The sequence below is a fragment of the Balaenoptera ricei genome, chromosome 1, assembly GCF_028023285.1.
Source record: "Balaenoptera ricei isolate mBalRic1 chromosome 1, mBalRic1.hap2, whole genome shotgun sequence".
NCBI lineage: Eukaryota > Metazoa > Chordata > Mammalia > Artiodactyla > Balaenopteridae > Balaenoptera > Balaenoptera ricei.
This window is the reverse complement of record NC_082639.1, coordinates 409,378-436,008: the sequence shown is the minus strand read 5'-3', so window position 1 is coordinate 436,008 and position 26,631 is coordinate 409,378. Positions and strand designations below refer to the sequence as shown.

The following is a 26,631-nucleotide window of genomic DNA, read 5'->3' as shown; positions in this document are numbered from 1 at the left end:
GGCTTGGCCCTGGAGGTGGAGCTTCCGGCCGAGCACCCTGGCAGCCGGGGCGTGTCCCCCACGGCCCCTGTGCCTGCCGGGGGCCACCTCTACCTTGAGGACAAGGACAGGTGTCTGTTCAGGCCGCCACTTGGCCCGCCCAGGGCCGGTCCAGCCTCAGAGGGCAGCAGCCCGTGGGCACTCACAGGGCCTGGGAGGCCTCGAGGCTGGTGAGTGGCACAGTGCGTGTCGGGGAGCAGAGGGCGAGGCGGGGCGCCCCACGGGGCTGGTGGGGAGCAGACAGGTGTGCTGGCCACCAGCCTCATACCCTCCAGACGTGGACGGTGTCCCCGCGGCCCGGGCGTTCTCATTCCCCCAGGGACCTTACTTCTCGCCACCTTCTCCTTGGCGGCTGCCCCCACCCCCCCCCCACCCCGGCGACAGGGTCAGAGCGGCCTGGACAGGGGGCTCAGGCCCTGCCTGTGGGTCCTGTGGATTCGGCCCCTGCCCGCACCACTCAAACTCAGACGGAAGAATGTGAATTGGTCGGTCGTGGATGTCCGGGTCTCTGCAGAGCTGCTAAGATACCATCGCTGGCTGGCACCTGGGCCCTGGGTGGGCGGCCGCACCTGGCCCCTCCGCCCATGACTGGGGCTTGGGGGTGGGGGATCAGCTCCGCCGCAGGGGGGCCCGGAGAGCCGTCTCCAAGGCTGAGCAGGGAAGGGCAGGGGCTCGGGCGTCCATCTGCCAGCTCGGGTTGGCGTGGGGAGTGGGGCGAGTTATCACCCGCTCCCCCAGACCCTCCCTGCAGCCCGCTGGGTAATGAGGCAGGAAAGCTCTGGTGCCGGCAGGGCGCCAGTCCATGCAGCGGCGGGCTTGGCCACTGACCCGTCCCCACCTCTCTCCCTGGTCCCCCTGGGTGGCATCAGGGGCCCCGGGTCTGGGGGCGGTTCTCGGCTTCATGGCGCCGCCGGCCTGGTCTGAGAGGGATGTTCCCGCCGCCTGCAAGGGGGAGGCGTGAGTGGCGCGCTGGGGTCTCTGTTGGGAGGTCGGGGGAGGCTGCAGGCCGCCCCGCCCCCACCCCCCATCACCGAGGTCCTGTGTGGGCCGTGGGGCCCAGGCCTCCTGGGACTGCTGTGTGGAGCCCAGCTTGGCTGCAGGCACCACTCTGTGTTCCCGCCCGTGCACGGGGCTCACTGAGGCTGTGAGTGGTGGGACCAGATCCCCCCACCCCCGGGGCTCTCCTGACTGTCCTTCAACACCGGCCGGTCCCCCCACCCCGCCCGGCCCGGGAGGGGGCAGGGCTCACCTCCTCACCCAGACCTGCCGAGGGGCTGTGATGACAGAGGTCGGGGCCAGGCCCTGCTGGGGCGACAGACGGGAGACAGGAGATGAGGAGAAGAGAGACGGAGAGGACGGACAAGCCGGCCGCCCGGGGCTTCTGCGGGCAGGTGGCCAGGGCCGGAGGGCCCGCGCCCGGCGCCCGACTCCACCGCCTCCCGGTCTGTCTCTTCGTCCTCCCGGTCTCTGCCCCTAATGGGAGGTCATTAACCACTTAGCTCTAATTCCCTTGGAATGTGCTGTCTCCAGCTGGGCCCCGGCGCTGCGAGAGCAGAAGCAAAGAAGTGGGGGGCTGGGGTGGGCGGCAGTGGCTGCTATCGGCGGGCCCAGGGGCATGAGCTGAGGTGGCCCTCAAAGACGCAGGCTGTCCTCCCAGTGCGGACAAGGGGCCAGCGTGGGGTGAAGCCCCCAAAGGCCCCGCCCTGGACCCAGCGGCATCATTTTCTCTCAGCCCTGTCATCTCGTGGAGCCGGACCCAAACTGGGGTGTTTGTTAAGCTCCCTGGGCCCTGGGCCCTTACGGTCACACCCAGCCAGTCGGAGCAGGGGCTCCTGGGTTGGGTTGTAGGAGCTCTTGCCCCTCAGGCTCACTGGGGGTTCCGGGTTGGGGGCCTGGGGACGGGGCTCTTTTCCCTGTCCTGGACTCTGGTTCTGGAGCTGGGCTTTGGGGTGGCCAGCACAGCGCTGGGCGGCCTCAGCTTGAGCCCTGACCCCGAGCCCTGCTCTGAAGCAGCGGTAGGTGCTGGGCTGACCCCGTTGGCCCCTCTAGGTTCCCTTCCCAGAACCTGTGGCTGACCCTTCTGCCTGCAGCCGGGCCTGGGGACTTGCTGTGCTGGGGGCTCCCGGGAGGGAGGGCGCTTCCTCCTGGGAGCACTCCAGCCCTGGCTTCCCAAGCCCTGGTCCCCGGCCGCAGCCGGGCTGCTCCTGACCGCCCCACCCGGCGCTGAGGCTGAGGCGGCTCTGGGGTGCTGGGGGCGCGTGTGTCCAGGTTGGGCACCCTCGGCCTGCGGTCCAGTTTCCGTGCAGACAAGAATGTGGGTCTCTGGCTCAGGGCAGTTCGAAGTTCTCTCAGGTCCGGGAGCAGCTGCCGGCCCCCCTCCCTCCCCCCCGCTCCGCCCCGCAGGAGCTGGCTGGGGCAGGGGTGGCCCCTGGTCCCCTCTGAGGGCTGCGGATGGGACAGGGTCGGGGTGAGGCCAGCAGGACAGGCTGCCCACCTGGCCTGGGCTGGGGCTCCGGGGAGGGTGAGGTCCTCAGGGTGCGGCCAGGACACGCCGGCCCTCTGCAGCCTTTTGTGGCCGTCTGTGGCCAGTGCCCAGCTTTGGGTGTGACTTCGTCCCCTCAGGTTGGGCCTGGGCTGGGCGCAGGGATCTGCTCCAAGGGCCCCTTGGGCTGCCTCTCCCCACCGGGGCCCCCGTCCTTAGCCAGCCCAGACCTTCTGACTCCTGTGGCCTGGGCCAAGGACCCAAAACGGCCCGAGGGTGTGTGGGTGTGGGGAGCGCAGGGGGCCCGCTGGGACCTGGGTGGACGTGTCCTCGGTGTGGCTGTGCGCCTCTCCCTGGGTCTGCGTGTACCTGGGCCCGCCGTGCTGACCCCGCGTGTCCCGGTGGTGGCTGCGCTGGTGACTCTGGGAGCTCCGCCCTGACCTGTGGTCCAAGCGGAGCTCCCCGTGGTCCCTGGTGTCTGGGTGACGCGTGTGGGGGTCTCTGTGTGTCCTCTCTCTCCGCCCTGCGGCCTGCCTGGGCTTTCTCGGCAGAGCTGAATCACCAGGACCCTCGGGAGCGGATACAGAGCAGGTGTCCAGGCCTCGGTGGCTGGAGGCCCTGGCCGGCCGGTCCCTGAGCTCAGGAACAGCCACGGTCAGGGTCCTTGGCACTGGGGAGACCCGCTGGCATTGGTCCAGCTGGGGAGGCCGTCGTGCTGGACAGTCGGGCTGGTGGCCGCACAGCCATGGACGCTGGGTGGGGAAGGGCCACTGCCCAGGGCCTGGAGCTGGACTCACCGGGACGGCCGGGGACTCTGGGTGATGGGGGAGGGGAGAGGGGCTCCCGGCCCCTGTCCTGGGGCAGAAGCTCCTTGCGGGCAGCAGGGAGCCTTATCTCATCCGAGGCCTCCAGCCTGCACTCAGCGCTCTGACCTGGGACCCGGCTGCACCCGGGGGGCCCTCGCTCGCTGACTGGGCTCGGCCAGCGTGCCCTCTGGGCTCCGTGTTCAGGCCACTCCAAGCCCTGCATGACCTCGGGGCCCTGACCCAGGTCATCGAGGTGCTGGGTCTCCGGCCCAGGGTGCCTGAGCTCACCCAGGAGCTGACGCCTCCAGCAGCCTGGGGCCTCCCCTGGCCCAGCCCCTGGGGCCTCCCCCGGCCCAGCCCTGGAGCTGGGTGGACACAGGCTGGGGAGCCCGCCTGGGTATTGGCAACTCCCACACCTGTGCCTGTGCGTGCCGCCATCAGCGCGCCTGCCCCTCGGTGCGCCTGCCGGCGTGTCTTGTGGTGCACGCGGGCAGGCCTGGCGGGGGCTGGGGCGTGGGGACCAAGGGCCTTTATTCGGGAGGATTTGGGTGCAGCCCTGCTGTGGGGCCGTGACTCATGGGCTCCTCTGGTGCGATGACGTTGGTGTTGCAACAGCTGGCGTCACACGCACACCTGGGGCAGTGGGGCAGTGGCCAGGCCAGGAGAGATGGCCACCTGTGCCCGCAGCCCCTCTGGGCGGCTGGTGGGACCCGGGCGTGTGAGAACAGGACTGAACAGGAAGGGGCGTCACGGGCAGAGCTCCGCCTCTGAAGCGAAGTGTCTCCAGAAGCAGCCCCTGCTGCTGCCCCGCGGCCCTGCCGCCCGCACCAGGCCCCGCAGCGGGATCGGCCTGGCCTTCACTGTGGAGGCTGCCCTCTCTCGCCTCTGGGGCCGGAGGCGCAGGCGGGGGTCCGTCTGGGAACACAGTCAGAGGGCCGGACACGGTGACCCGGCGCTGCTGGCCGGGCTCGAGCCTGGCTCTGGCCGTCCGCCCGGCACTCTGCGCGGGACCGGGCGGGCGGCTGTAGCCGGGGGTGCCGGGCCCCCTCGTGGGCTGGGCTGCCGAGACCCTCAGACGCCACCAGAGGGAGGGGCCGGGGCTGGGGTTTCTTCTTCTCGGGTCACCGGGCCGGGTCAGGCCCTGGGTTAGTGGGAAGTGGGAGCTGGACGAGGGCCCTCCCTGGGCGCCTGTCCCGCCGGCAGGGCCGTGGAGGTTCGGCGTTTAGAGGACAGAGTCAACCGCTGTCTGGTCCCCACGGCCACCCTGGCTCCTGGCTCCTCCCCAGCCCTGAGCGCCACCCAGCGCCGTGGGCAGCTGAGCCCTGCCCGGGGGAGCCTGCAGGCCGGCCGGCAGGCCTGACCCGGGGCCAGCGGCAATGGGGCACCAGCTGTGAGCCCAGGGCATCGCGTGGTGGGAGGGTCCCTGATGTCTTGCCGAGTGGCCAGGTCAGAGACTGCCCCCTGCTAACACCCCTGTCCCCACTGCCCAGGCCTCCTAAGCTCCAGGGTCCAGCTGCCCACCTGGCCACCAGAGCCCCCTTCCCAGGGCGGGGGGTGTGCTCTCGGGTAGCTGCCATCTCTAGGCTCCAGTGGAGACCCCTCTGTAGAGACCCGTGACCCTACCACCTCCTGGGTCCCCCCCAGGCCCCCGCTTCCGTCTCCTGGGCAGACCTCATCAGTCGGGTGGCGTTGGCTGGACCCGGGGTGCCTGCCGGTGCTTGGGCCGGGGGCGGACCTCTGCTCGGTCTTCTGACCCGGCCAACTGAGGCTGACGTCCAGAGTGGGGTCTGGCCCTGCCCCAGCGCCACGGGAACTGCTCACCTTTCCTGACGTCACTCGTTCCTCGCGTCCTGTTCCGGGGCTCCAGAAGCCGGGAGGGGTATCACTGGGGACTCGGCCGTTGGCCACTGGCCTCCGCTGTGACTCCCACCAGACCCGGGCCCCGGGCAGAGCCGGTGCTGCAGCCACGGGCTGCGGGACGTCCACAAGGTCACACTGAGGGTCTTGCTGGTCACTGTGGCCCGAGCAGAGGACTGAGGCTGGCCGTCTTCCACTCCCCTCCTGCTCTCTTCTCATCACCCATCCAGGGCCCCACGGCAAGGGAGGCTCAGGGTCCTTGGGGAGGAAGGGTGGGATGGGTTCCCGGGACCCCCAGCGGAGGAGGGACCCTGGGGACGCGTGGGGCGGCCGGTTGCCGTTTGCTCTGGGAGATCCCTGAAGTGGTCAGCGCCGTCGGAGGGGTCGCCTGGCCACAGTGTGGCCGTGGTGGGCAGTGCTGCCTCTGTGTGAGGCCGTGAGGTCTGAAGGGGGGGTGCTGGGGAGGGGTGGGGAGCCAGTAGCACCATCCACAGATGGGGTGGGGTCGGAGGAGGGGGTTGGGGGCCAGTGGGGGAGGGGGTGGGGGGAGAGGGAGGAGCTGGGGGGGCAGAACCGAGGTGGGGGGCCAGGGGGGCCCAGGCTGGCCGTGGTGGGCGCCCACAGAGGCCAGGTGATGGGTGAGAGGTCTTCTTCCAGCTCCCAGGGCTGTGGGGACGGTGACCGCAGGGGCGACCCAGGCCTGGGGGCCTGGGCAGGTGGGCGGGGCGGCCTTTCACCACCTCCCTGGACTCATGGTGGCAGAGAGATGTCGGCTCAGCCCAGAGCGTGTTTATAAGGAGGAAAAACAGCCCACACCCTTCGTCAAGCCCCTGGAACCAGAGCACAAGCACCAAGGAACAGCTGGATGTGACCTTGACCTTGGGGTTCTCTGAAGTTGCTCTGGAGGGGGGCCCCGCTGGGGGCCAGGCAGCTGGCCTGCTTTAGGCCTGTCTGCAGCAGCTGCTGTGGGCTCCGTGGGGCCCTGGATGGCAAGGGTCAGTGGTCTCACGATGTGGACAGGGTGCCTGGGGCAGGGGGCCCGAGAAGAGGGCTGGCCACCCCCGTGAGACCCTGCGGATACGGGGCTGAGACCCAGTCCACGGGGGCACGGGGGGCCCGATGGATGGCGGGAACGTGGGGCCAGGCAGATGAGGCACAGGCCGCGGGGGCCCTGTGCCCCCAGATGGCAGGGTCTGTGCTGAGCCCTGGGAGGTGGCGGAGGCTGGGCTCAGCCAGTGGCTGAGGGCTCTGGGATGCCCCGGCAGGCACCCGCCCAGCGCCCAGAGTTGGGAGGACTGGGCAGGTGGCGTCGGAGCTGTGCTTGTCCACAGGGAAATGGCGTCTCCCAGAGTCTGGGGCCTGTGGCTGAAATCCAGGGCTCAGCAGACTCTGCGACTCTGGGTGGAACCCCTGCCGGCCTCCTCTGGGCCTCTGCTGGAGCCAGCCGCCGGGGCACTTCTGGGCTGGCAGCTGCGTCGCTCCGGACTCTGCCCGTCGGCACAGGGCCTTCTCCTCCCTGGGTCTCTGCTTCCTCTTCCTACGAGGACACAGTCATACTACAGTAGGGCTGCACCTGCTGTCCTCACCTTAGTTACACCTGCAAAGACCCTACTTCCCAACCAGGCCACACTTGCAGGTCCTGGGGGCTGGGACCTGACACGTCTTCTGGGGGACACAGCACAGCCTGTAGCCGGCCCCTGAGAACCTTGACCACAGCTAAATATGGGCCCCCCCCAGGCAGGTGGGTGGACGGAGAAGGTCTGAGGGGATGGGGACACGTCCTAGGAGGACCCACACGCAGCAGCACTCCGTATCCGGAGGCAGCCGCCCAGGCACATCCAGAGGACCCGGGGCTGGCTGAGCACGAGCCATGGCTTCCGGGCGCCCAGCAGCGCCAGCTCTGCCTCCCGGGAGGTGTCTTCCGAGCCGTTGGGCCCAGCAGGCGGCAGGCAAGGGGCTCCTGTTTCCCGGGTCAGTCTCACTCCTGGGGCAGCACAGACCCTGGGACAGCCAGGTACACAGGTGAAGGCCGGGGAAGGCGCGAGGCCAGGGGGAGCGGTTGGTGGGTGACCTGGACGGGGCCTCCCCGAGGACGAGGAAGGGATGTTGGAGTGAGCGAGGGCTGGCGGAGGCTCAGGGCAGGAGTGAGCCTGGCGTGGAGGGCAGAGAAGACTGCAGCCCGGAGCCCGGGAGAGTAGCCTGAGTGTGGGGAGGTGACGGGGGGACGGGCAGCAGGGCCAAGCACAGCCCACGACATGGTGGCTCAGGCTGCGGGACAGCGGCTGTAGGTCCCCCGCTGCCCTGCTGGCTTCTATCTATTATCTATTTATTTTACTTTTTGGCTGTGCCGCATGGCTTGTGGGATCCTACTTCCCTGACCGGGGATTGAACCCGTGCCCCCTGCAGTGGAAGTGCAGAGTCTTAACCGCTGGACCACCAGGGAAGTCCCGTTGCTGGCTCCTCCTGCTCCAACTGCCAGGCTGGGCTTCTCCGGGGTTCCCTGCAGGCCCCCAGCAGCCCCAGGGCTCAGTGGCTGGTTTGGAGGTGGTGAAGTGGGGCCAGCATCTTGGGGGCTCCCGCATCGCCCCCTCCCCATGTCTCCCTCCCAGATCCAGCAAGTGGCTTTGGGCACAGACCCCCCAGGGTTACGGCTCTTCAAACACCAGGGGTCTTTGAATCTGAATGTTTCTATTTTTATCATGGGGACATTCCCAAGGCCAGAACTTACTGGCTAAACCTGGTATATACAGCGACACTGGGGGGTGGGCAGGGAAGGGAGGCCGCCGCCACCCCTTGGGATGAGTCAGGGGCTGGCTGAGCGCACAGGGACAAGGGGGCGGCTGGGCGGCTGGCTCTTCCCAGCTGCAAGTTGCACGCCAGCCTGCCCTGCAGGGCCCGGAGGCCGGGAAGCCCCAGCGCCGAGGGCAGGCGCACCTCTGGGCTCACTTGAGGGGAGCCTCGGCCCCTTTCTGTCCTCGGGTCTCTTCCGGCAGCCGTGTGTCCTGGGTGAGCCCCTGGCCTCCACCGCATCACTGGTCCTGCTAACTCAGCCACAGCAGGTGGACCCAGGATTGGGGGGGTCTGGAGAGGGCCCACCTGTGGCCGTGTGGTGACCCCAGCAGTGCGGTGCCACAGACCAGCCCCCATGCCTGGGCCATCCTGGCAGGCACCGTGTCCTCTAGGTTCTTGGGTCCCACGTTTCTCTATTTTATTAATTAGTGATATCGTATCGTATTTTTAAATTAAACTTTGAGTTTTGGGTCCCCATGGGCTGTTCACCACTTGAGGTGTCCTGTACCCTAAATTCCCCCAGAAAAGCCAGTTTGGTGGTCTGACTTCCCATCTCCTAAGGACCTATTGCCTCCTGAACCCGGGACGGCCTGGGCTCGGCCCCTGGTCCACAGGGCACCCATGCCCAGACGGCGTGGACTTCATGGCAAGTGCCTTGGCGGGTGGGAGGTGCAGACCAGGAGGGCTGCCTGGGAGGGGACGCCGTGGCCGGTCCACATGCAGGGGATGGTGCCAGCAGGCAGGGAGGGTGAGGGCTTGGCCCCCCGGCCAGGAGAACCTGCCAGGCCGGACGGGGCAGGAGCAGAGACAGAGGCTGGAGGAGGGCCGCCTCCTCCAGGCCGGTGGCAGGCTGGGCTCCGTGACGCCCACGTGTGGCCCGTGCACGGGCTCCAGGACCACAGATGGGGTGGCTGTGGGTCCCTCTAGGAAGGGATCCTGGCCTTCAGCTCCAACATGCTGGCCTCTCATCAACCACAGTGTGGACAGGCACCATCGGCCCAGGGTGTGTGTGTTGTTCCGAAATTTCAAGTTTCAGGTTGAACAGTATGAAATTTCCACTTTTGTAGGTCAAAACTGGTTGCATATTGGCACTTTCACATGGTTCAACTAAATGCCAAAGCTCACAAGTGCCCCACCCCCAAGACAGGTGCCTGGAATTTTAGATTTTTTACCAGGGGGTCTTGGACGTTGGTGCCGGGCAGGGATCTGAGGATCCAGCGGCTCTGCCCTGGCCATGTAGCCTCTGCAGGTCCTCCCATCACTCGAGGCACCTTATCCTGTTCTGAGAAACGGACATGTGTGCCCACCAATTCCTCTGATAATCCCGGGGTTCAGACGAGACATCCCAGGACCATCATCCCAGACGGTCAGCAGGAACTGGGTCCTGCCGTGGCCAGCATCCCTCAGCACTCACCCAGTGGAGGGCAGGGCCCCATCCTGCTCACCCTGGTGTCCCCAAACCTTCAGCCACGCAGTCAGTCCTGGCGCAAGGCTCACACCTCATAATCAGAGCCGGGTCAGAGGTTGGGGCCTCTGCTGTCCAGCCTCTGCCTTCTCAAGGCAGAAGAATCGTGGTCAGGTCACCAACCACAAGACCGCCCCCTTCTTTCTGGCCTGAGACCCACAGTTTTTATTTATTTATTTATTTATTTATGTATTTATTTTTGGCCACCTTGGGTCTTCGTTGCTGCGCGCGGGCTTTCTCCTAGTTGCAGTGAGCGGGGGCTACTCTTCGTTGCGGTGCACGGGCTTCTCACTGCGGTGGCTTCTCTTGCTGTGGAGCATGGCCTCTAGGCACGCGGGCTCAGTAGTTGTGGCACGCAGTCTCAGTAGTGTGGCTCGCGGGCTACAGAGCGCAGGCTCAGTTGTTGTGGCATGCACAGGCTTAGCTGCTCCGTGGCATGTGGGATCTTCCCGGACCAGGGTTCGAACCCATGTCCTCTGCATTGCTAGGAGGATTCTTAACCACTGCGCCACCAGGGAAGCCCTTGAGACGCAGAGTTCTTGCTATTCTTCTACCTTTAGACAAAAATAACCAAACCTGTCGCTATGGACTGACTGTGCCCCCCAAATCAGATGGAGGCCCCAATGCCCTGGTGCAGTGACGTCTGGATCAGGGTGAGGGGGCCCATGAGGGGATTAATGCCCTAAGAAGGGACTGCAGAGAGCTCACCCCGGCTCCCCCACCACAGCACGGCAGGAAGGTGGCCCTCTGCACACCAGAACGAGGGCCTTGACAGAACCCGACCACGCCGGCACCCCGATCGCAGGCCCCCAGCCTCCAGAAGCCACAGGAGAGAGCCGTCTGATGTGTAAGCCATCTGGGCCAAGATACCGCTCCTAAAATCCACAGCCTGAGAGGGCTCGGGAATGGCAGTAAACAGGCGAGTCAAAGACTTGTGCCCTCCTGTTCCTAGTGCCCCAGAGCCTGGGCTGCGGGCAGGTGGCAGCACAGCCCGGACCCAGACAGAATATGCACAGAGTTCTCACACCCCTAGCCTGAGAAGGGCTCCCCGTTTCCCGGGAGCCACTTTATTTAACTTCTGCAATGACCACAGTGCTCACTTTTCACATTTAACGGGAAAAAGAAGAAGCCCCAACCTTCTGGGGATGTGCAAGGGAGCCACGAACTGCTGTGTCCCCAAGGGGACATGCCACAGCAAGGCTGTCTCAAGACAGATTTTGGGAAACCTCGTCAATGCTTCCAGAAACACTTGCCCTGTGCGGCCGAGACGAAGCCTTAAAGAAAAGTGTTTTTAGAGAGAGACAGTGGGGTCACTTTCCGTGTAAACAGAAGAGAGGTGGATGAGTTCTTCCATGTTTCAACTCTTAAGCAGCAATGGGTCTACAATTCAAGTTGGAAAAACAGATTAACCCACAAATTCCAAGTTCTCGTAGAAAAGTCCTTAAGCTCTTAAATACCAAAATATATGAAACCCCCCCACTCTCAACTCAAACGCTTATCTTCGCAAATTCACAAAATTTATAAATAAATAGCAGGCAAGCTCTGATTTACACATACCACGAATTCACTCCAGACAAACACACAGACCAAAATACCATGAAAGCTGACTCACATAAAACGAACTTAAATCCTAGACGTACATGTGACAAGCGATACCAGCAGGAGACGCAAGAGGTGACCTAACCGCATAAAGCAACAGTAACTTCTATAAAAGCTGTTGGGTTGCATCACATGGCCAGTCTCCAAGTGCCAGGGCCCAGTTAACAGCGGTCACAGCCCTCAGCAGGTGCAGGTGTATGGTCAATACAGTGGAGGCAGGACACGACATTGTCCCCAGCCCTGAGGGGTGGGGCATTTTTCTTTGGGGTCATGTCCTGCAAGTCCTGTCAGCTCCATCCTCTGGCTCCTTGGCGCCGGCCTGGGAGAGGACACTGAGTGGTCAGGCCCCGCGGGGCTGCCTGCTGACTCGCCCACGTCCAGGCAAAATGCTGAAATCCAGGAACAGGACATTTCTGTCTGACAGGATGCTGACCCCAGATGCAGAACAAGATGCTCTCGGATAGGCTGTCAGGTATGGGCGCTTAGCGGAGCCGGGGCTTAGGAGTTGTCCACTGCTGCCTGGCATCTGGCCCGTGGTCACCAGGGAAATTGGGTCCTCTCGAGGGCCGGCCTCATGCTGACGACCAGCCAGAAGCTGTCAGCTTCACCAGTGGAAGGCCGGCGGGCGGCCCCCAGTGACTCGGTCCGGCCTCCACGCACCGCCACGCGCAGCAGAATGGCTGAAGAGCGTCGGGAGCCAGGCGTCCCGGCCCTGCTCGGGGCGGTCAAGGGATGCCCTCCTTCCGCTGGCAGCACTGCGAGGGTGGCGCCGACCAGTCGTAGACGTAGGACAGGCGCAGCTGCACCTCCCGCTTGCACAGGCGGCCCTCGCGTGCCAGCGTCCGGTGCTTCTCCAGCATGTCCTCCAGGCTCTGCTTGTGCGTCACCAGGTACTGGTTGTTGCAGCCACGGGACTTGTACTCGGTGTCGAAGCGCGGGTCGTGCTCGCGCTGCACGTCCACCGGCGCCAGCCAGGCGCCCAACGACACGTCCTCGCTGTGCCAGGCGCGCAGGTACTCGCGGCTGAGGCGCAGGTAGCGCACGAGGTCGGCCGAGAGCACGTACCCGCCGCCCAGCGCGTAGGGCAGGTAGTAGTCGCAGAGCTGCCAGGCGGCCTCGCGCCAGCGGCCCCCGGGCCGGACGCGGCCGCGGCCCGAGAAGAAGCCCCAGTAGAGGCGGCGGCGGCGCGCGGGGTCGCGGGCGCGCAGCTCGGCCACCAGCGCGTCCAGGCGCGCAAACGAGTCGTCGTCTGCCTTGAGCACGAACTCGAAGGCCACGTGCTCGTCCAGCCAGACCAGCATGGCCAACACCTTGGCCGTGAGGTTCTCGTACGCGTCACGCAGCGCGGGCAGCAGCAGCAGGTCGCCGTGCCGTGCCTGTTCGCGCTCCAGAGCGCGCCGCTCGTCGGCGCCTAACCCGCCGGTGCCCACGGCGAAGCGCGCCCACACGTCCCCGGGGCCGCCGCGCCGCGCCGCCAGCCACGTGCTGCGAACCACGCTGCGCCGCTCGGCCGCCCGCGGCGCGCTGGCCACCAGTACTGCCAGAAAAGCGGCGGCGCGCGCGGGGCCGAAGGGCGCGGGCGCGGCGGGGTCGACGGGCGCCCTGCAGCGCGCGAGGTAGAGCAGCGCGGCGCCGCCCAGCGCCAGGGCGCTCAGGCCCAGCGCCGTTCGGTGCCGCCACGCGCGCCGCAGCAGCTTCATGGCGCGGGGAGCGCCGCGGGCCGCGCCGTCGGGTTACGTGAACCCGCGTACGCTCCTCATTGGCCGCCCGGGAGGGTGGTGAGGCCGCTTCCGCCCGGGGGAAAGATGGCGGCGCCGGCATCGGCGCGGGGAGGTCGCACCGCTCTGCGACCCGCCTCTTCCCGGAAGAATGATGGCCGCGGCCTAAGCGGTGGCCCGTTGGAGGCGTCGCGGGCGCTCGGGTCGCGCTCGGCGGATCCTGGGTGCGGCGAGGGAGGCCGGTGAGTGAGGGTCCCAGGACGTGACAGTCCCTGCCCGGCCCCGGGGCGGCGGGAAGGGGGCGCGCCGCAGGCCGACGGGGCCTCGGGCGGCCGGCATCTGCTGCCGGCCGGGCCCCTCGGATGCCGGGGTCGGGGGTCCGTGGAGCCGGGTCGGCGGCCGCGGCCCCGCCGTTCGGGGGGTGGGGAGGGTCCGAAGTCCGGGTGAGGCCCGGGACACCCGGCTCGGCCCGGGGCAGTCGTTGCCAACGCCGTGTGCGACTCCTGAGGCCGAGGACGGAGCTTTTAGAAGAAGCGTTTGCGTTTTAACGACGATGTTCTTATCAGTTTCACCAGAGCGGGCACCAGGGCTGTCCAGGAGTCCGGGATGGGTCCCCCAGTCAGCGGGGCAGACCCTGCTCTGAAATCTCTTCCCCTGGGGCGGGAAGTGAGCGGCTGACTCCTGTGCTCACCACAGCACAGAAACGTTGTGAATGGAGGGGAGGAAGTTCCCGACCTTCTGATGCCTACACGGTTATTTTGGGGTTACTCTTTGTGCAAAATATCATGTAAATAACATTCCCTGTACTACCCATCAAGATAAGCAGAATGTGGGATTGACTTCTTCCCAGAAGAAAAATCCAGTCTGTTTGGTGTTTATGGCCACCGATCAGCAGAGTGGCGTTAAGACCAGGAGGAAGTTGTCTTGGTTTGCTCGTGGGCTTGGGGAATATATGCATCGTGGCAGAGCAGAAAGGCCTGCTGTGTGGACAGTGTGATGGGTGCTGGGGCGGTGCCCTCAGAGAGGGACAAGTGGGAGTTCCAGTAAACGTGGTTTGGGGGATGGTGACCACACAGAGAGCACAGCTGGTGGGTTCTCGTGGGTGTGGGGAGGGTGCAGGCCCTCACAGACACGGAAAGAGGGACATGAGGCCGCCCTTCCGTGCGAGTTGCTCCTCCAAGGAATGAGCCAGCTGAGCTGGGAGAGCAGGATCTCGTCCAGGGGTCCAGATAGCACCTGGGCCCAGAGGACCTGAAACCGACGGAACGCGTCTCGGGAGACAGTAGAGCGAAGGTTCTCCTGTCTCGGCGCAGAAACAGTTCTGAGCAGCAGAGTGACAGTTAAGGAAAGAGTTTATTACTGTAGGACGCTTGTGAGAGATGCAAGCGGGCAGGTGGGAGCTCTGCCCTGAGAACTAAGCTACATTTTTATAGCCAGAGGAAGGTGGGCAGGGGAGAAGACCACCTTCTTCCTCATGCTTGAGTAGATGTCACCCTTCCATCACCAGTTCCTCCTCCTCGTCGGGCGGGGAGTTTTCTTGTCCCTACATTGTCAAACTGGGACTGTCATGGCGCAGTGGAAATGAGCAAAAAGGCGGTATCGCGTACTAAAATATGGTAAAGCATCTCAGGTTTCAGTATAGTGTCACCTTTCCCTTATATTTTTGTTTTTAGCCTGCGCAGAGGAGCGTGTCTTAGGAATCATTAACTTACTGACCTTACTGGGCAGGGTGTGGGTCTCATTCCACCATTTTATTGTCCTGGGGCATGTCTTGTGCTTATGTTGCATGGTTTGTTGCTAAGCAAGCCTGCTTGGTTTTGTGGTTAAGCAAACCTGCTTTCTAGAGTGATCATTAACTTACAGGGGTCTCCCATACTTTTTCCTTTATTTATGATCCCTTAGTGGGATTAACTATTTAGTCACCTGCTTTGTCCCTTTACTCTGTCCTTGTCAGACTGACTGAGGTGTCCCCCTGCCAGGGGAGACGTTAGTCAGGAGCACGCAGGGTAGAAAGGAGGCATCAGAGAAGCAAGTGGTGGCGGCTGCCAGCCGGGGAGAGCCTGTGGCCCTGGCCGTGGGCTGCGCTGCCAGCCAGCACAGGTGCCTGCTTGGCCTGCTGGAGGGCACCGTGGTTCGAACCCCTCGTGCCTCACCCTGGACACCACCTGGCCTGGGGGGGCCTCCCTCTGCGGCTCCCGGTCAGGCCTGCTGGAGGGGGGCCTCCGCGGCACCTGGGAGGGCCGGCAGGTGTTTGCTGGGTGGACGAGCTCCGAGAGGAACACGTTAAGGGGCAGGAAGGTCCGGAGGAGCCCAGTGGGACGTGGGGAGGGGACCTGGAGGAGGAGCCATAGGGTGGGGGGGGGGAAGGCAGGCGGCCCGGGGGAGGAGCAGGTGTGGGAGAGGCCGGGCGGCCGAGTGCTGGGTGTGAGCGCCTGTGGCCCTGGGATCCCTGACGTGGACAGAGGGTGGCCTTGTTCCTTCACCGCCAAGCCTGGGCACGCCCAGGGTGACAGACTTCCTGGGCACTCTGGCCTTATCGGTGTTCGTGTGTGTGAACATGAGCAAGGACGCCTGTGTCTGTGTGCGCGTGAGCACATGTGGGCGTACGTGTGTATATGTGTGTACGTGTGTATGCTTGCCTGTGTATGTGTGTGCATACGTGTATGTGTGCGTGAGTGCACTTGTGTACGTGCACCTGTGTGTGTATGTGTGTGTATACGCTGTGTTTACGTGTGTACGTGTGTGTGCACAAGGGTCATGGAGGTGGGGAGTGGGAGGGGTGGTTCCCTGCCCGGTGGGTTTGGGCTTCGCTGGCACCAGGCCCTCACAACGCCTTGGGGCAGGGAGTCTGAGGCTGAGGCGGGCAGGTGCCTTAGTCAAGGTCCCGGAGCTCGTGAGTGCTGAGCTGGCATCCGGAGAGTGAGTTACGGTGACTCTGGGGCCAGCCTCCAAGGATAGCCGTGCTGGGGACAGCTGCGGTGGGCCTGGAGAAGGGGCAGGGTTAGCGGTGCGGGGCGTACCTTGAGGCAGGGCCACCTCATCGTGGTTGGAGGGGGGAGTGGAAAAAGGAGAAAACAGGATGCCCAGCCTAGGTCCTGGAAACCAAGGGCTTCTATTTCGTGTTACAAAGTAAACGTGTCTTTAGCGAAGTGTTTGCTGGGGCTCCATCAACCGATGGCCCTGGATCCTCTTCGTGGACCATTAAGTGCTGGTTGGGCCCTGGCAGCCTCAGGCGTTGGCCGCAGGCAGCTGTGCCAGCTGCAGGGCCTCCTGCGTTGCCCTGGGTGGTAGGCGGGCTGCGATCACCGCCTCCTCACCCCCCCCCCCGCCCCCCAGCTCCCGGCCACACCCGCAGGCCCTCCTGCAGCGCAGACGCCGGCACCATGGCCTCCAGGCAGGCTCCCCTCGGCGGCCTGGCCCCTCGCTGCCTCTGGCTCCTGGGGGCTGTCCTTGTGATGGACGCGTCCGCCCGGCCCGCCAACCACTCGTCGGCCCGGGAGAGGGCGGCTAACAGGGAGGAAAACGAGATGCTGCCTCCGGACCACCTGAACGGGGTGAAGCTGGAGATGGACGGACACCTGAACAGGGATTTCCACCAGGAGGTCTTCCTGGGCAAGGACGCGGGCGGCTTTGAAGAGGACGCGGGGCCTCGGAGGAGCCGGAGGAAGCTGATGCTCATCTTCTCCAAGTAGGTGCCGGCGGGGCCTGCGGGGCGCGTGGGGTGGCTGGCCTCGGCCTCCCTGTTGGTCCAGTCCTGGCTTCGCGCGGCACAGAGGTGACAAGGCCCCCCTCGGTGACGTGCTGCGGAGCTGGTGCCGTGACACGTGCTCCTGGGAAGTTGGCAGCGTTTGAGCCGCGGGACGTGCAGCCCTGAGCTGCGCCCTGTGTCCGGCAGGGGCTCAGAGGGTGTGGGGAGGGCTGCGTGGGGCGGAGGCGCCAGCACCCTGCTGGTCGTGGGACTGGTCGCAGTGCCAGTTAGAGGCAGGGCCCGTGGGCGCGGAGCCAACTGGCCACACGCGTGCGGAGCTGCCGCTGGGCACGGTCGGCCGTCGGCTCCGCTCCGCCATCAGCGCTCCAGTGAGCGTGTGTAGACGGGCCTGTACTGTTTTACTGGCCTGGAGCCACGACAGGTTGAGGTGATGGGGGAACAGGGCCCACGGGGCAGGTGGTGGAGAGGGTGAGGGGTTTGGCCCGGGGACACCAGCCGGATGGGTCCGCCAGGCCCGATGGGTCTGCTGTCTGCACGCGTTGTGGGTTAGGCGCCCGCAGGCCGTGGGCTGGTCCGGGGCTCTGCCTCAGCGCTGGCCTGGCAGGTCCCAGGTTCTCGGTACTGGCGACACGGTGGCCGCCAGGGTCACGTGCCAGGACCCAGGATGGGTGGCTCTTGGTTTCAGAAAGGAGACTGACTCTCTTGTGGGGGGCTGTGCGCGCACACAGGGGTCACGCGGCCGGGGGACCAGCTCAGGCAGCGTCCCCATCTGTGAAGTGGGGGACCGGGGCCGGGGGCAGTGGTCCCCCGATGCGCCTAGCCGGCGGCCTGGCCCCCTGGGTGCTCCCTCTTCAGTTTGAGGAACTGATCGTTGTCAGCGACTGAAGTGACCGAAACCTCGTCCGGCGCCCAGACCTCACTGTCTCGTGAAGCCAGGAAGAAAGCTGTGAGCGGGGCCACAGGGCACGTGGCTTCTTCCAGGGATCAGGAGGGCCAGCCGTGTGCACCGGGCCGAGGGGTCCCCTGGAGTGGGGAGGAGTGGTGACAGAGCCTCCCTCACAGCCGCTCTGGGGGTGGGAGTGGGGTTCAGGTGCGGAGAGCAGATCACGGAGAAATGCGGGGGGGCAGGGTGTCCTGGGGCCGTTGCAGCTGCGCTCGGCTGCATCAGCCCGTGTCGTGTGTCTTCCTTACACGTCCCGTGTCTCGCAGGGTTGTCATCGGGGAGCGCCTAGCCCGTGTTCACCTTCTCACTCAGACCCCCCCAGAGCCATCCCGCTTGGAGGTGCCACCATGGGTCCTGTGGGGCCCCTGCCAGCTGCTGTTGCCTCCCCTGCCCCCCGCCCGGGGCAGATCAAACACGTAGCCTCAAGACCTAGCTTTGAACAAACAGAAGTAATGTTGCACAGCACTTCTTAAGTGAGGTTTTTATTCTGGAGTGGTTTTAGGATTACAGAAAGGTGCAGACCCAGGCGCATGTGTGGAAACTGAGGCGCGACGGCGCTCCGTTGCTGTTCCCCGCGCCCCAGGCTGCAGGTCACGCGCTGCCTCAGGGCCCTCTTTCTGCCCGGGATCCCATCCGGGAGCCGACTTTTTCGTGACCTTGACGGTTTTGAGGAGGACCGCTCAGGTGTTTTGTAGCATGTCCCTGACTTGGGGTTTGTCTGCTGTGTGTTCTCCTGGTTAGACAGGGGTTGTGGTTTTTGGAAAGAAGAGCCCAGAGGTGAGGTGGCGCTCGCGTCACATCACATCAGGGCACCTGACGTCCGCGCGACGTCACGGGGGCTGTCGGCCTGGTCACCTGGCTCGGGGGGTGTCTGCCGTGGGGAGTCGCTCCTCGTCCTGTCCTCCCGTCTCTTTGGCAGCCGCTCGGGGGCAGCCCACCCTCCCGGGGGTGGGAGCGAAGCTCAGGGGAGGACCCGCCTTGTGGCCTGGAGTCCCGTGAGGAGGGCGGCCTCGTGGGCGGCGTCTGCGCTGTGGCGGGGGCGCAGCTCGCGCTGCTGGTCTGGCCGCCCACCTCGTGCCAGCCTTGGCCGCCCGGACCTTGTCGCTGTTCTCCCCTCCCACGCCCCGCCCCTCGTGAGCGCTTCCTTGTTCCTTGCAATGCCAGCCGCTCCAGCTTCGCTTCATCTTGTTGTGTTGCTGCCTCAGCCCTAGAATCAGCCAGTTCTCCGGGGAGCGCTGGTTCGTTTCCCGGGAGAGTGGGGTTTAGACGCCGGGCCCCGGCAGCGGGTGTGGGCGTTGCTGCTGGGGCGTCATTGTCTGTAGTCCTCTCCTGTGTGTATGTGTGTGTGTGCCGACCGATGCATGCACGTGTGTTCTGAGCCATGTCCACGGGTGTGCACTAGCCATGCACACACCCCCATATGCACGTGAGTGTGTGCGGAGTGTACAGCTGCCGGCACACTTGCACCTACAGCTGTTTCTTTGTCTCGCTGGCTGTGTTTGTGCGAGTAGACACGACTGCGCTCCGGTGTCTGAGCTCCGGTCCTGTTACCAGGGACTCATCGTGAGTCCCAAGTGTGTGGGTCTGTGGAACTGGGTTGACGATTCTCCCCGTCCTGCAGCAGGGGGGGGAGGTTTGTTCCCCTCCCAGTGGTCCCGAGACTGATGGGGTAGTGACACTGCCCAGCGTCCTCCCTGATTCCCCCACTGTGTCCCCCACATCCCCCCGACTTCTCCTGCGTCACCGTTGGGTGGGATGTGTTGCTGTTCATGGTGGTTTTGCGGCTGCCTGCAGAACCCCTCTGGCCATCCTTCTGTCCGTCCACCCGTCTGTCGGGGCCCTGGAGGCCTCGCCTGACACGTCTCGTGGGCCTGTAGGGTGGACTTGAACACCGACAGAAGGATCAGTGCCAAGGAGATGCAGCACTGGATCATGGAGAAGACGGCCGAGCACTTCCAGGAGGCCATCGCGGAGAGCAGGGCGCACTTCCGTGCCGTGGACCCCGACGGTGACGGTAGGCCAACCTCGCCCTGACCCTGATGGCCTGAGGCTGCCGGCGGAGGGCGGTGCCTGGAGGTGTGGGGGGGGCGGGGCTCCAGGCCGAGGGCCCAGGAACAGGAGGTGAGAGGCAGGAGGGGCCTGCAGGTGCTGCCTGGGAGACAGACGCCAGCTTGCCGTGCAGGCGAGGACCAGGCGAGGACCGCGGGGCTAGGCTCTGGCGTGAAGCTTGGAGCCGTGTTTTGCTGCCCCTGCCTCTACAGATGCCCTTATCACAAGGATTTTGGATCAACGGCTTAAAGTAACTAGATACGTCTTTTTAAAAATGTTCGATGTTGGGACTCCCGTGGTGGTCCAGTGGTTAAGACTCCTCACTTCCAACGCAAGGGGCTCGGGTTCGATCCCTGGTCGGGGAACTAAGATCCCACGTGCCCCACAGCACGGCCAAAAAAAAAAAGCGTTCGTTGTTAAACCTCCTAACAAGTTGTTTTGCTCTTTCAGGCCGTGTGTCATGGGATGAGTACAAGGTGAAGTTTCTGGCGAGCAAAGGCCATGATGAGAGAGAAGTTGCCGATAAGATAAAGAATAAGTGGGACCTGAACGTCGACGAAGAGAGTAAGGGCTTGGCCTCCCGTGGCCAGTGTGGCGCGTGTGGCAGCACAGACGCTGGGAGGGAAGTGGGCGAGGTGGGTGTGGCCACAGCCGGGCGCTCCTGCGGGGCCGTTTGGCAGAGCCCCCAGGACCCTCCAGGTGCCGTGGGTGGGTAGGGGCGGCCGGTGGCCTCAGGTGGGCTTGAGCTCCGGGGAGGAGGTGGCGGAAGCACCGGGAAGCAAGTCTCGGCTGGGACAGGTCCTCAGCGTCAGACGAGACCCGACCCCGGGAGTCGGTGAGGCCAGTGGGGGCTCCTGCCTGAGGTGCCTGGAGGCCGCGGTCCCGGCCAGCTCTCCCCTTAGCTTTTCAGAGACGTTCCTTTAAAAACCCGTCTCCCTGGTACAAAATTTGATGCCTTTTAGCTAAGTCCTGAAGCGCCACTGAAGAGTACTTGTGACCTTCACTGGTTACTGTGTCCAGCTCTGTGCCATCCCGTCCCTCCCGGGGGTTCGTTCGCAGCCGGGTGTCGAGTTCGGCTCGTTGGGGGCTTTGTCAGAGCGCCGTGTGCTTCCTGTGTTCTCCTGTTCGGTCTTTACTCGGCGGGTCGTCCCTGCCATTGTCATCCAGCGTGTCGTTTTCTCGTGATGGACACGTGTGTGCTGGATTTTTACTGGGACGTCTCTGTACCTGTGGCGCTACCCTGTTTGTCTCACGTCCACCTGGCCGTCGGGGTTGTGTCATGGCCTCCTGTTGGTGTCTGTGGCCCTTCCCGCCTCGGCTTTGTGAGGGCTGCCACTGTGTTCTTTGGTCCAGGGATGTTCGTTACTGTCATGTCTGTAGATGTGCTGTGGGCGCCACTGTTCTCTGTCAGGGTCGGTGTTTTTAGCACGGGACTCTCTTGTCTGCCATCAGGGTTGCAATCTGTGCCTTCTTTCTGTGTGCACTTGCTCTTTAGTTTTTAATTCCAAGTTTCGCTGTTCCCTGCTGTTGTGCAGGGAAACGATTGGCTTCTGTATGTCAGCCTTCCATCCTGTAGCCTTGCTGTGCTTGCTCAGTGGTTCCAGGAGTTTCTTGTCGATTCTTTTGGGTTTTCTACATAGGCGATCGTGACATCATTGAACAAAAACGGTTTATTTCCTCCTTCCCAATCAGTGTCTCTCTTATTCCTTTTCTTGTCTTAGTGCATCAGCTAGGACTTCCCAGTGCGACGTTGAAGAGCAGTGGTGAGAAGGGCCATCCTTGCTTTAAATCTGAATTTAGTGGAAAAGCTTCGACTTTCTCACCATTATGATCTTAGCTGTAGGTTTTTTGTGGATGTTCTTTATCAAGGTGACGAGTTCCCTCTGTTCCTAGTCTGCTGAGAGTTTTCGTCATGAATGGGTGTTGGATTTTGTCAGATGCTTTTTTGCATCCATTGATACGACCACGTGATTTCTTTTCATTAGCCTGTTGATGTGAATATCAGTTGAATTTCAGACGTTGAAGCAACCTTGCCTACCTGGGATAAATCCCACTTGGTGGTAATGTGTAAGTCTTTTTGTACGTCGTTGGGTTTGATCTGCTAATATTTTGTTGAATGTTTTTGCGTCTATATTCCTGCGAGACATCAGTCTGTAGTTTTCTTGTGTCCTTTCTGCTTTTAGTGTTAGGACCTCACAGGATGAGTTAGGAAGTGTTCACTCTGTTTCTCTCCTCTGGAAGAGATTGTGGAGATTGGTATGGCCTCCTCCTCACATGTTTGGTAGAATTCACCTGTGAACTGCCCTTGAGACTTGGTTTTTCCAAAGCATTTTGTTTTTTTATGGACTACGTAGAGGTTAGCTTTATATTGTGAGCTAGTCTGAATTTCTTGGTAATAGATGAGTTAAGCTCATTTCTGTTTCTATTGATATTTCTTTTTTTTCCTTTCATCTTTCTCTCTGCTAGTGTGGGATTTAGAGACCCCACTTTCTTTTCTCAGCAGTCACATGATCCTGTCTGGTGGCCTGACAGGTGTGAATGGGGTACCCAGCTTTCCAGGTGTGCCCATGGGGGCTGCCCATTGTGGGCAGGGGGTTTGTATCTTACAGCTTTACTTTTTTCTTCTCAGAGTATTGTTGACCAGAGTCTAAGTCAAGACCATTTTACTCTGTTCTGGGCGGTATAGAGGCCTCCTTCGTAGTTCATGTGGTGTCACCCAGGATTTTGGTTCTGCTGGGTTTTATTTATTTATTTAATTTATTATTTTTGGCTGTGTTGGGTCTTCGTTGCTGCGCGCGGGCTTTCTCTAGTTGCGGTGAGCGGGGGCTACTCTTCGTTGTGGTGCGCGGGCTTCTCATTGCGGTGGCTTCTCTTGTTGTGGAGCACGGGCTCTAGGCGCGCGGCTTCAGTAGTTGTGGCATGCGGGCTCAGTAGTCGTGGTGCACGGGCTGTAGGCACGCGGCTTCAGTAGTTGTGGCTCGTGGGCTCTAGAGCGCAGGCTCAGTAGTTGTGGCGCACGGGCTCTAGGCGCGCGGCTTCAGTAGTTGTGGCTCGTGGGCTCTAGAGCGCAGGCTCACTAGTTGTGGCGCACGGGCTTAGCTGCTCCACGACACTTGGGATCTCCCCGGACCAGGGCTCGAACCCGTGTCCTCTGCATTGGCAGGCGGATTCTTAACCACTGCGCCACCAGGGCAGCCCCTCTGCTGGTTTTTAAACCCTGTAAATAAGATGTTATTTTCTTCCTGAAATGGTTGTTGGCCATTTTTATGTTTGTCTCCATTTTGTGTTTCCACTGTTTGTCCTGGGTTCAGGCTGTCCCCTGAACGTGTCCTGTAGAGGTGCCTGGGGGGGCCCCTGTCCTCCTGCCAGCATTGGGGATTTAGCACTGGCTCCTGGGGCGGCTGCCGGCCGCCTGTGCCTGCTTGTCCGTCCTCAGCGCCCTTTCCCGTGGGGGTGTGTGGGGTCGGGACGTGTTCTTCCTGGATCTGGAGTTCATGGTGTCTCCACCCGCCCAGCCCTCACCTCACTCCCGTGTGTTCATGAGTCTGGGACGGGGGATGAGCAGCTCTGGGGCATCAGAAATGAAAAGCAGCTGTCGAGGGTCCCAGAGGGGAGAGAGCGTGGGGGGGAGGGCTGAGCTCGGTGGGCCCCCCCGGGGTCGCCGTCCCCTGCACCACGGACGGGGTCCCTCCAGGCCGCCTCCAGCTTCTGGTGCTGCCAGCGTCCCTGCTTGTGGCCACTGCTCTCCAATCTCATCTCCTCTTACACAAGGACACCTGGGCTTAGGGCCCACCTGAATCCCAGGTGGTCTCGTCTCAAGATCCTTTACTAATTTCATCTGCAAAGACCTTTTTTCCAGATCAGGTCGCGTTTCGCAGGCTCCGGGTAGACACGGCAAGCCTGTGCCCGTCCCGCCACTCCTGTCCCCGTGGCCGGGCAGGTAGGCAGTGGGCGAACCTGTAGTTGCCACGGCTCTTCTGTCCGTCAGAAGGCACGAGGTGTGAGGCCACAGGCGTTGTGTGGGATTCTCCCTGTCGCGACCGGGCCGGGCCCGGGCGTCCCTGTTCCCAGCCGGAAGCTGGAGTTGGGCCCCGGGTGAGCGTGCGGAGCGCTGCGCCGGCTTCTCCCCGCTCCCCGGCGGGACACCCAGGTCGTCACCGACCACCGGCCCCAGGGGCCCCGCGCCGGGCCTTCCACAGTGGCAGGGGTAGCGGGGATCGCGCAGGGGACGCGTGAGTCATATCTGGAAACTGAGTTTTCCTTCAGAGCCCTGCCCGGTGGACGGTGCGCGCACGGGCGGAGACGGAAGGGAAGCAGGTGGGCCTTTGTTCCCACGGAGCTGGCGGCCCGCCTCCCGGGGCCGGGCGGGCGCGGGGCTGTGTCTGAGGGGGTCTGTGTCCGGGGTGGGGGTCTGTTTTGGTTGAGGGTCTGCGTCTGCATCTTGGGGCGTCTGTGTATCTGCCCCCCGGGGGCTGAGGACCCTTCCGAGGGCCAGGCCCTTGGCCCCGGGTGCCTCCACATCCCGAGCTGACCGCCCCCGTCCTCGGGCTGCGTGTCTCGGAATTTTCTGGATGCGTGCAGGGGTCCCGGTGTGCGCGGGTCCTGACGGATGCGCCTCTCTCAGCACAGGAAGTCCTGGAGAACCTCAAAGACCGCTGGTATCAGGCGGACAACCCGCCCCCGGACCTGCTGCTGACGGAGAGCGAGTTCCTGTCGTTCCTGCACCCCGAGCACAGCCGCGGCATGCTGCAGTTCATGGTCAAGGAGATCATCCGGGACCTGGGTGAGGCCCGGCCGCGGAGGGCAGCACGGGCCGGTCCTGGGCTGGGTGGCCTGGGGGGGCTGTCCAGCCGCTGTTTGGGGTCAGGCCGAAACCGCGCAAACTGAAAACCTGGCAGCAAAGCCCCATCAGTTGAGTTTTCTCCTGAGTGGCCTCGGTGGTCCCGCGCCCGCTGGAGTCTGACGACTGCCCCCGTGTCCCGCAGACCAGGATGGTGACAAGAAGCTCTCGCTGTCCGAGTTCATCTCTCTGCCCGTGGGCACCGTGGAGAACCAGCAGGGCCAGGACGTGGATGACGGCTGGGTGCGAGACAGGAAGAGAGAGTTCGAGGAGCTGATCGACGCCAACCACGATGGGATCGTGACCATGGCGGAGCTGGAGGTGGGTGTGGGGCCCGCCGCTCCGGGAAGCAGGGTCGGCCTGGCCGGACGCTGGGGCAGGAAGGCCGCGCGCCGCTGGACCCACCTCCTGCCTCGGGAGCGTCTTCACTGGTGTCGCGTGTAGGTGCTGCGTGGGGCTTGTTTTTCCCCGTCGCTGGATGAGTCATTTCATTTTAGCCAGAATTCTCTGATCCCTGCTGACAGCTGGCGGGACCTCTGGTTCCGGAGCTCCCTCCCGTCAGCCCTGCCATCCCGGCGGCCGAGTCGGTCCACGTGCGTGTGCCCCGCTCCAGGGCCAGCCTCCTCCCTGTCCTGCCCTTCCGTGGCCGGGCACCCTGATGTGGGCGGGGAGCTACCCATGCCAGTGAAGGCTGCCTGGCCCTGAGCCACTTCCGGCCTGGCGCCCACCTTCCAGAACATTCTAGAACACTCCTACCTCCCTGCCCCGCAGCTTCTGTCCTGCCAGCTCACGGGGTATTTCAAACAAGGCCTCACCTCCTGTAGCCGGTTGTGGCGTCACAGCCCTGCCGAGGCAGGGGTGCCAGCCCGCGCGGGGCGTCCTCCGGGCGGGGGGTCTCGGCCGCGTGGCCGGGCGCGGGCTGAACGTGAGGAGACGCCTCGGCCTGGGGCGGCACGGGCTGTGGCGGGGCTGAGCCGGTGCCCTTGCAGGACTACATGGACCCCATGAACGAGTTCAGCGCCCTCAACGAGGCCAAGCAGATGATCGCCATCGCCGATGAGAACCAGAACCACTTCCTGGAGCCCGAGGAGGTGCTCAAGTACAGCGAGTTCTTCACGGGCAGCAAGCTGGTGGACTATGCCCGCAGCGTGCACGAGGAGTTCTGAGCCGCGGCCGCGCCCCCCGCGCCCCCCGCGCCCCCCGCCCCGGGCCCCCCGCCGCCCTCGCCGGCTGGCTGCGCTTCCATTCCCGCGTACTCGCTGCCTCTCGCTTCTGAGAACTGGGAGCCCTTGTGCCGGAGGCACTGACCACATCAGGCCCTGCAGGCTCGCCACAGCGTGGGAAATAACGCAGCTCCTGCCGTTTCCTTGAAAACTGAGAGATGAAGGCTTTGCTGGAAACCAGCAGCCGGCGGCTGGGGGGTCAGGAAGGGGCCTCAGAGCCGCCGGCCCCGTGGCGTTCAGTCTCCGAGGAAACGCGAGTATTGGTGACAGGAATCACATTAATTTACTTTAAAATATAGTTGCCTTTTTCTCCCAGCTTCATTTTTTTGGTGGGAAAAAAAACACGGAGATGATACTTCGGATGTTTGTGGCCAGGCGGCTTCCACTTGAAGCTTTGCGGTGGGCGGTTTGGTTAGAACAGGGGCTTGCTAGCGCCGGTGGTCACCTGCGACACCGGGGAGGACGACATGGGGCCGGCCAGGCGGGACGGCGTCCTGGTGGGGGACAGGGAGGGGCCGCCTGCAGGGTGGGAGTTGGGGGTCTGGGCTGCAGATTTAAAGTCAGGAGCTGGAGTCCAGGCTTGGGTGAGGCCACCTGGGAGGGGCTGGGAGGAAATGGGAGTTTGGGGTGGAGGGGGGGCTCTGAGGACAAGCCCTGGGCCCCCAGGGCGCGGGGCTGGGGGCAAAGAACTGGGGGAGTCCCCAAGAGCCGCCCAGAGTCCTGGCCTGGGGCGTGGTGGGGGGGCGGGGAGGGGCGGCCTGGGGGGTCAGGAGCCTCTGGCGGGAGGGGCGAGACCTGGTCCCCCCGGCTGCGGTCCCACCACCACACCGGGCCCTTCCCCCGGGGTTGGCATGCCCGCTGGCTTGGCTGGGGTGCGGGCTGGGGGGAGTGTGGGCAGTGAGGGTTAAATGACAAGGGAGGGTCTCCACTCTATGTACCCACGAACCTGGCCCCCCGCCGCCCCCGCCGGGCCCCCCTCAGAGCCCTGAGCCGTGGCCCATGGTGCCTCGGTGGACGGCTCACCGGGCCAGGGGGTCCGGAGGCTCGGGCCGGGTGGGCAGAGGGGCCGCCCTGAGCTGCCCACATGACCTGCTTCCGAGCAGCGTGGGGA

The 26,631-nt window shown here is 63.9% G+C and overlaps 2 protein-coding genes and 1 non-coding gene across 6 annotated transcripts; 1 reads left to right on the top strand and 2 right to left on the bottom strand.

Annotated features, from left to right (window-relative positions):
- Positions 1-7,554: 7,554 nt before the first annotated feature.
- On the bottom strand, positions 7,555-7,627 carry TRNAG-UCC (transfer RNA glycine (anticodon UCC)). The gene has a single exon. It is a non-coding gene; the product is annotated as a tRNA-Gly (tRNA).
- A 2,844-nt stretch (positions 7,628-10,471) lies between these two features.
- Positions 10,472-12,738, bottom strand: B3GALT6 (beta-1,3-galactosyltransferase 6). Its single transcript, XM_059942974.1, has one exon. It carries the CDS (start codon positions 12,736-12,738, stop codon positions 11,764-11,766), a length of 975 nt encoding a protein of 324 aa, XP_059798957.1. The 3' UTR covers positions 10,472-11,763.
- A 169-nt stretch (positions 12,739-12,907) lies between these two features.
- SDF4 (stromal cell derived factor 4) lies at positions 12,908-25,835 on the top strand. Of its 4 annotated transcripts, none has more exons than XM_059942756.1 (8): positions 12,908-12,998; positions 16,093-16,444; positions 19,286-19,422; positions 19,908-20,021; positions 23,724-23,774; positions 24,082-24,240; positions 24,443-24,618; positions 25,287-25,835. In XM_059942756.1, the coding sequence occupies exons 2-8, from the start codon at positions 16,140-16,142 to the stop codon at positions 25,461-25,463; spliced, it is 1,119 nt and encodes a 372-aa protein (XP_059798739.1). In that variant the 5' UTR covers positions 12,908-12,998; positions 16,093-16,139; the 3' UTR covers positions 25,464-25,835. The 4 variants fall into 4 exon arrangements, with proteins under 4 accessions (XP_059798739.1, XP_059798660.1, XP_059798808.1 ...); XM_059942677.1 differs by lacking the exon at positions 12,908-12,998 and adding an exon at positions 14,929-15,054; XM_059942825.1 differs by lacking the exon at positions 12,908-12,998 and adding an exon at positions 15,586-15,675.
- The last annotated feature ends 796 nt before the right edge of the window (positions 25,836-26,631 follow it).

Excerpts from the sequence above, each read along its gene's own strand:
- B3GALT6 (XM_059942974.1), bottom strand. The coding sequence starts at position 12,738 with ATGAAGCTGCTGCGGCGCGCGTGGCGGCACCGAACGGCGCTGGGCCTG.
- SDF4 (XM_059942756.1), top strand. The coding sequence starts at position 16,140 with ATGGCCTCCAGGCAGGCTCCCCTCGGCGGCCTGGCCCCTCGCTGCCTC. Across the intron at positions 16,445-19,285 it reads CTGATGCTCATCTTCTCCAA|GGTGGACTTGAACACCGACA; the intron begins GTAGGTGCCGGC and ends GTGGGCCTGTAG. Across the intron at positions 24,241-24,442 it reads GGAGATCATCCGGGACCTGG|ACCAGGATGGTGACAAGAAG; the intron begins GTGAGGCCCGGC and ends CGTGTCCCGCAG.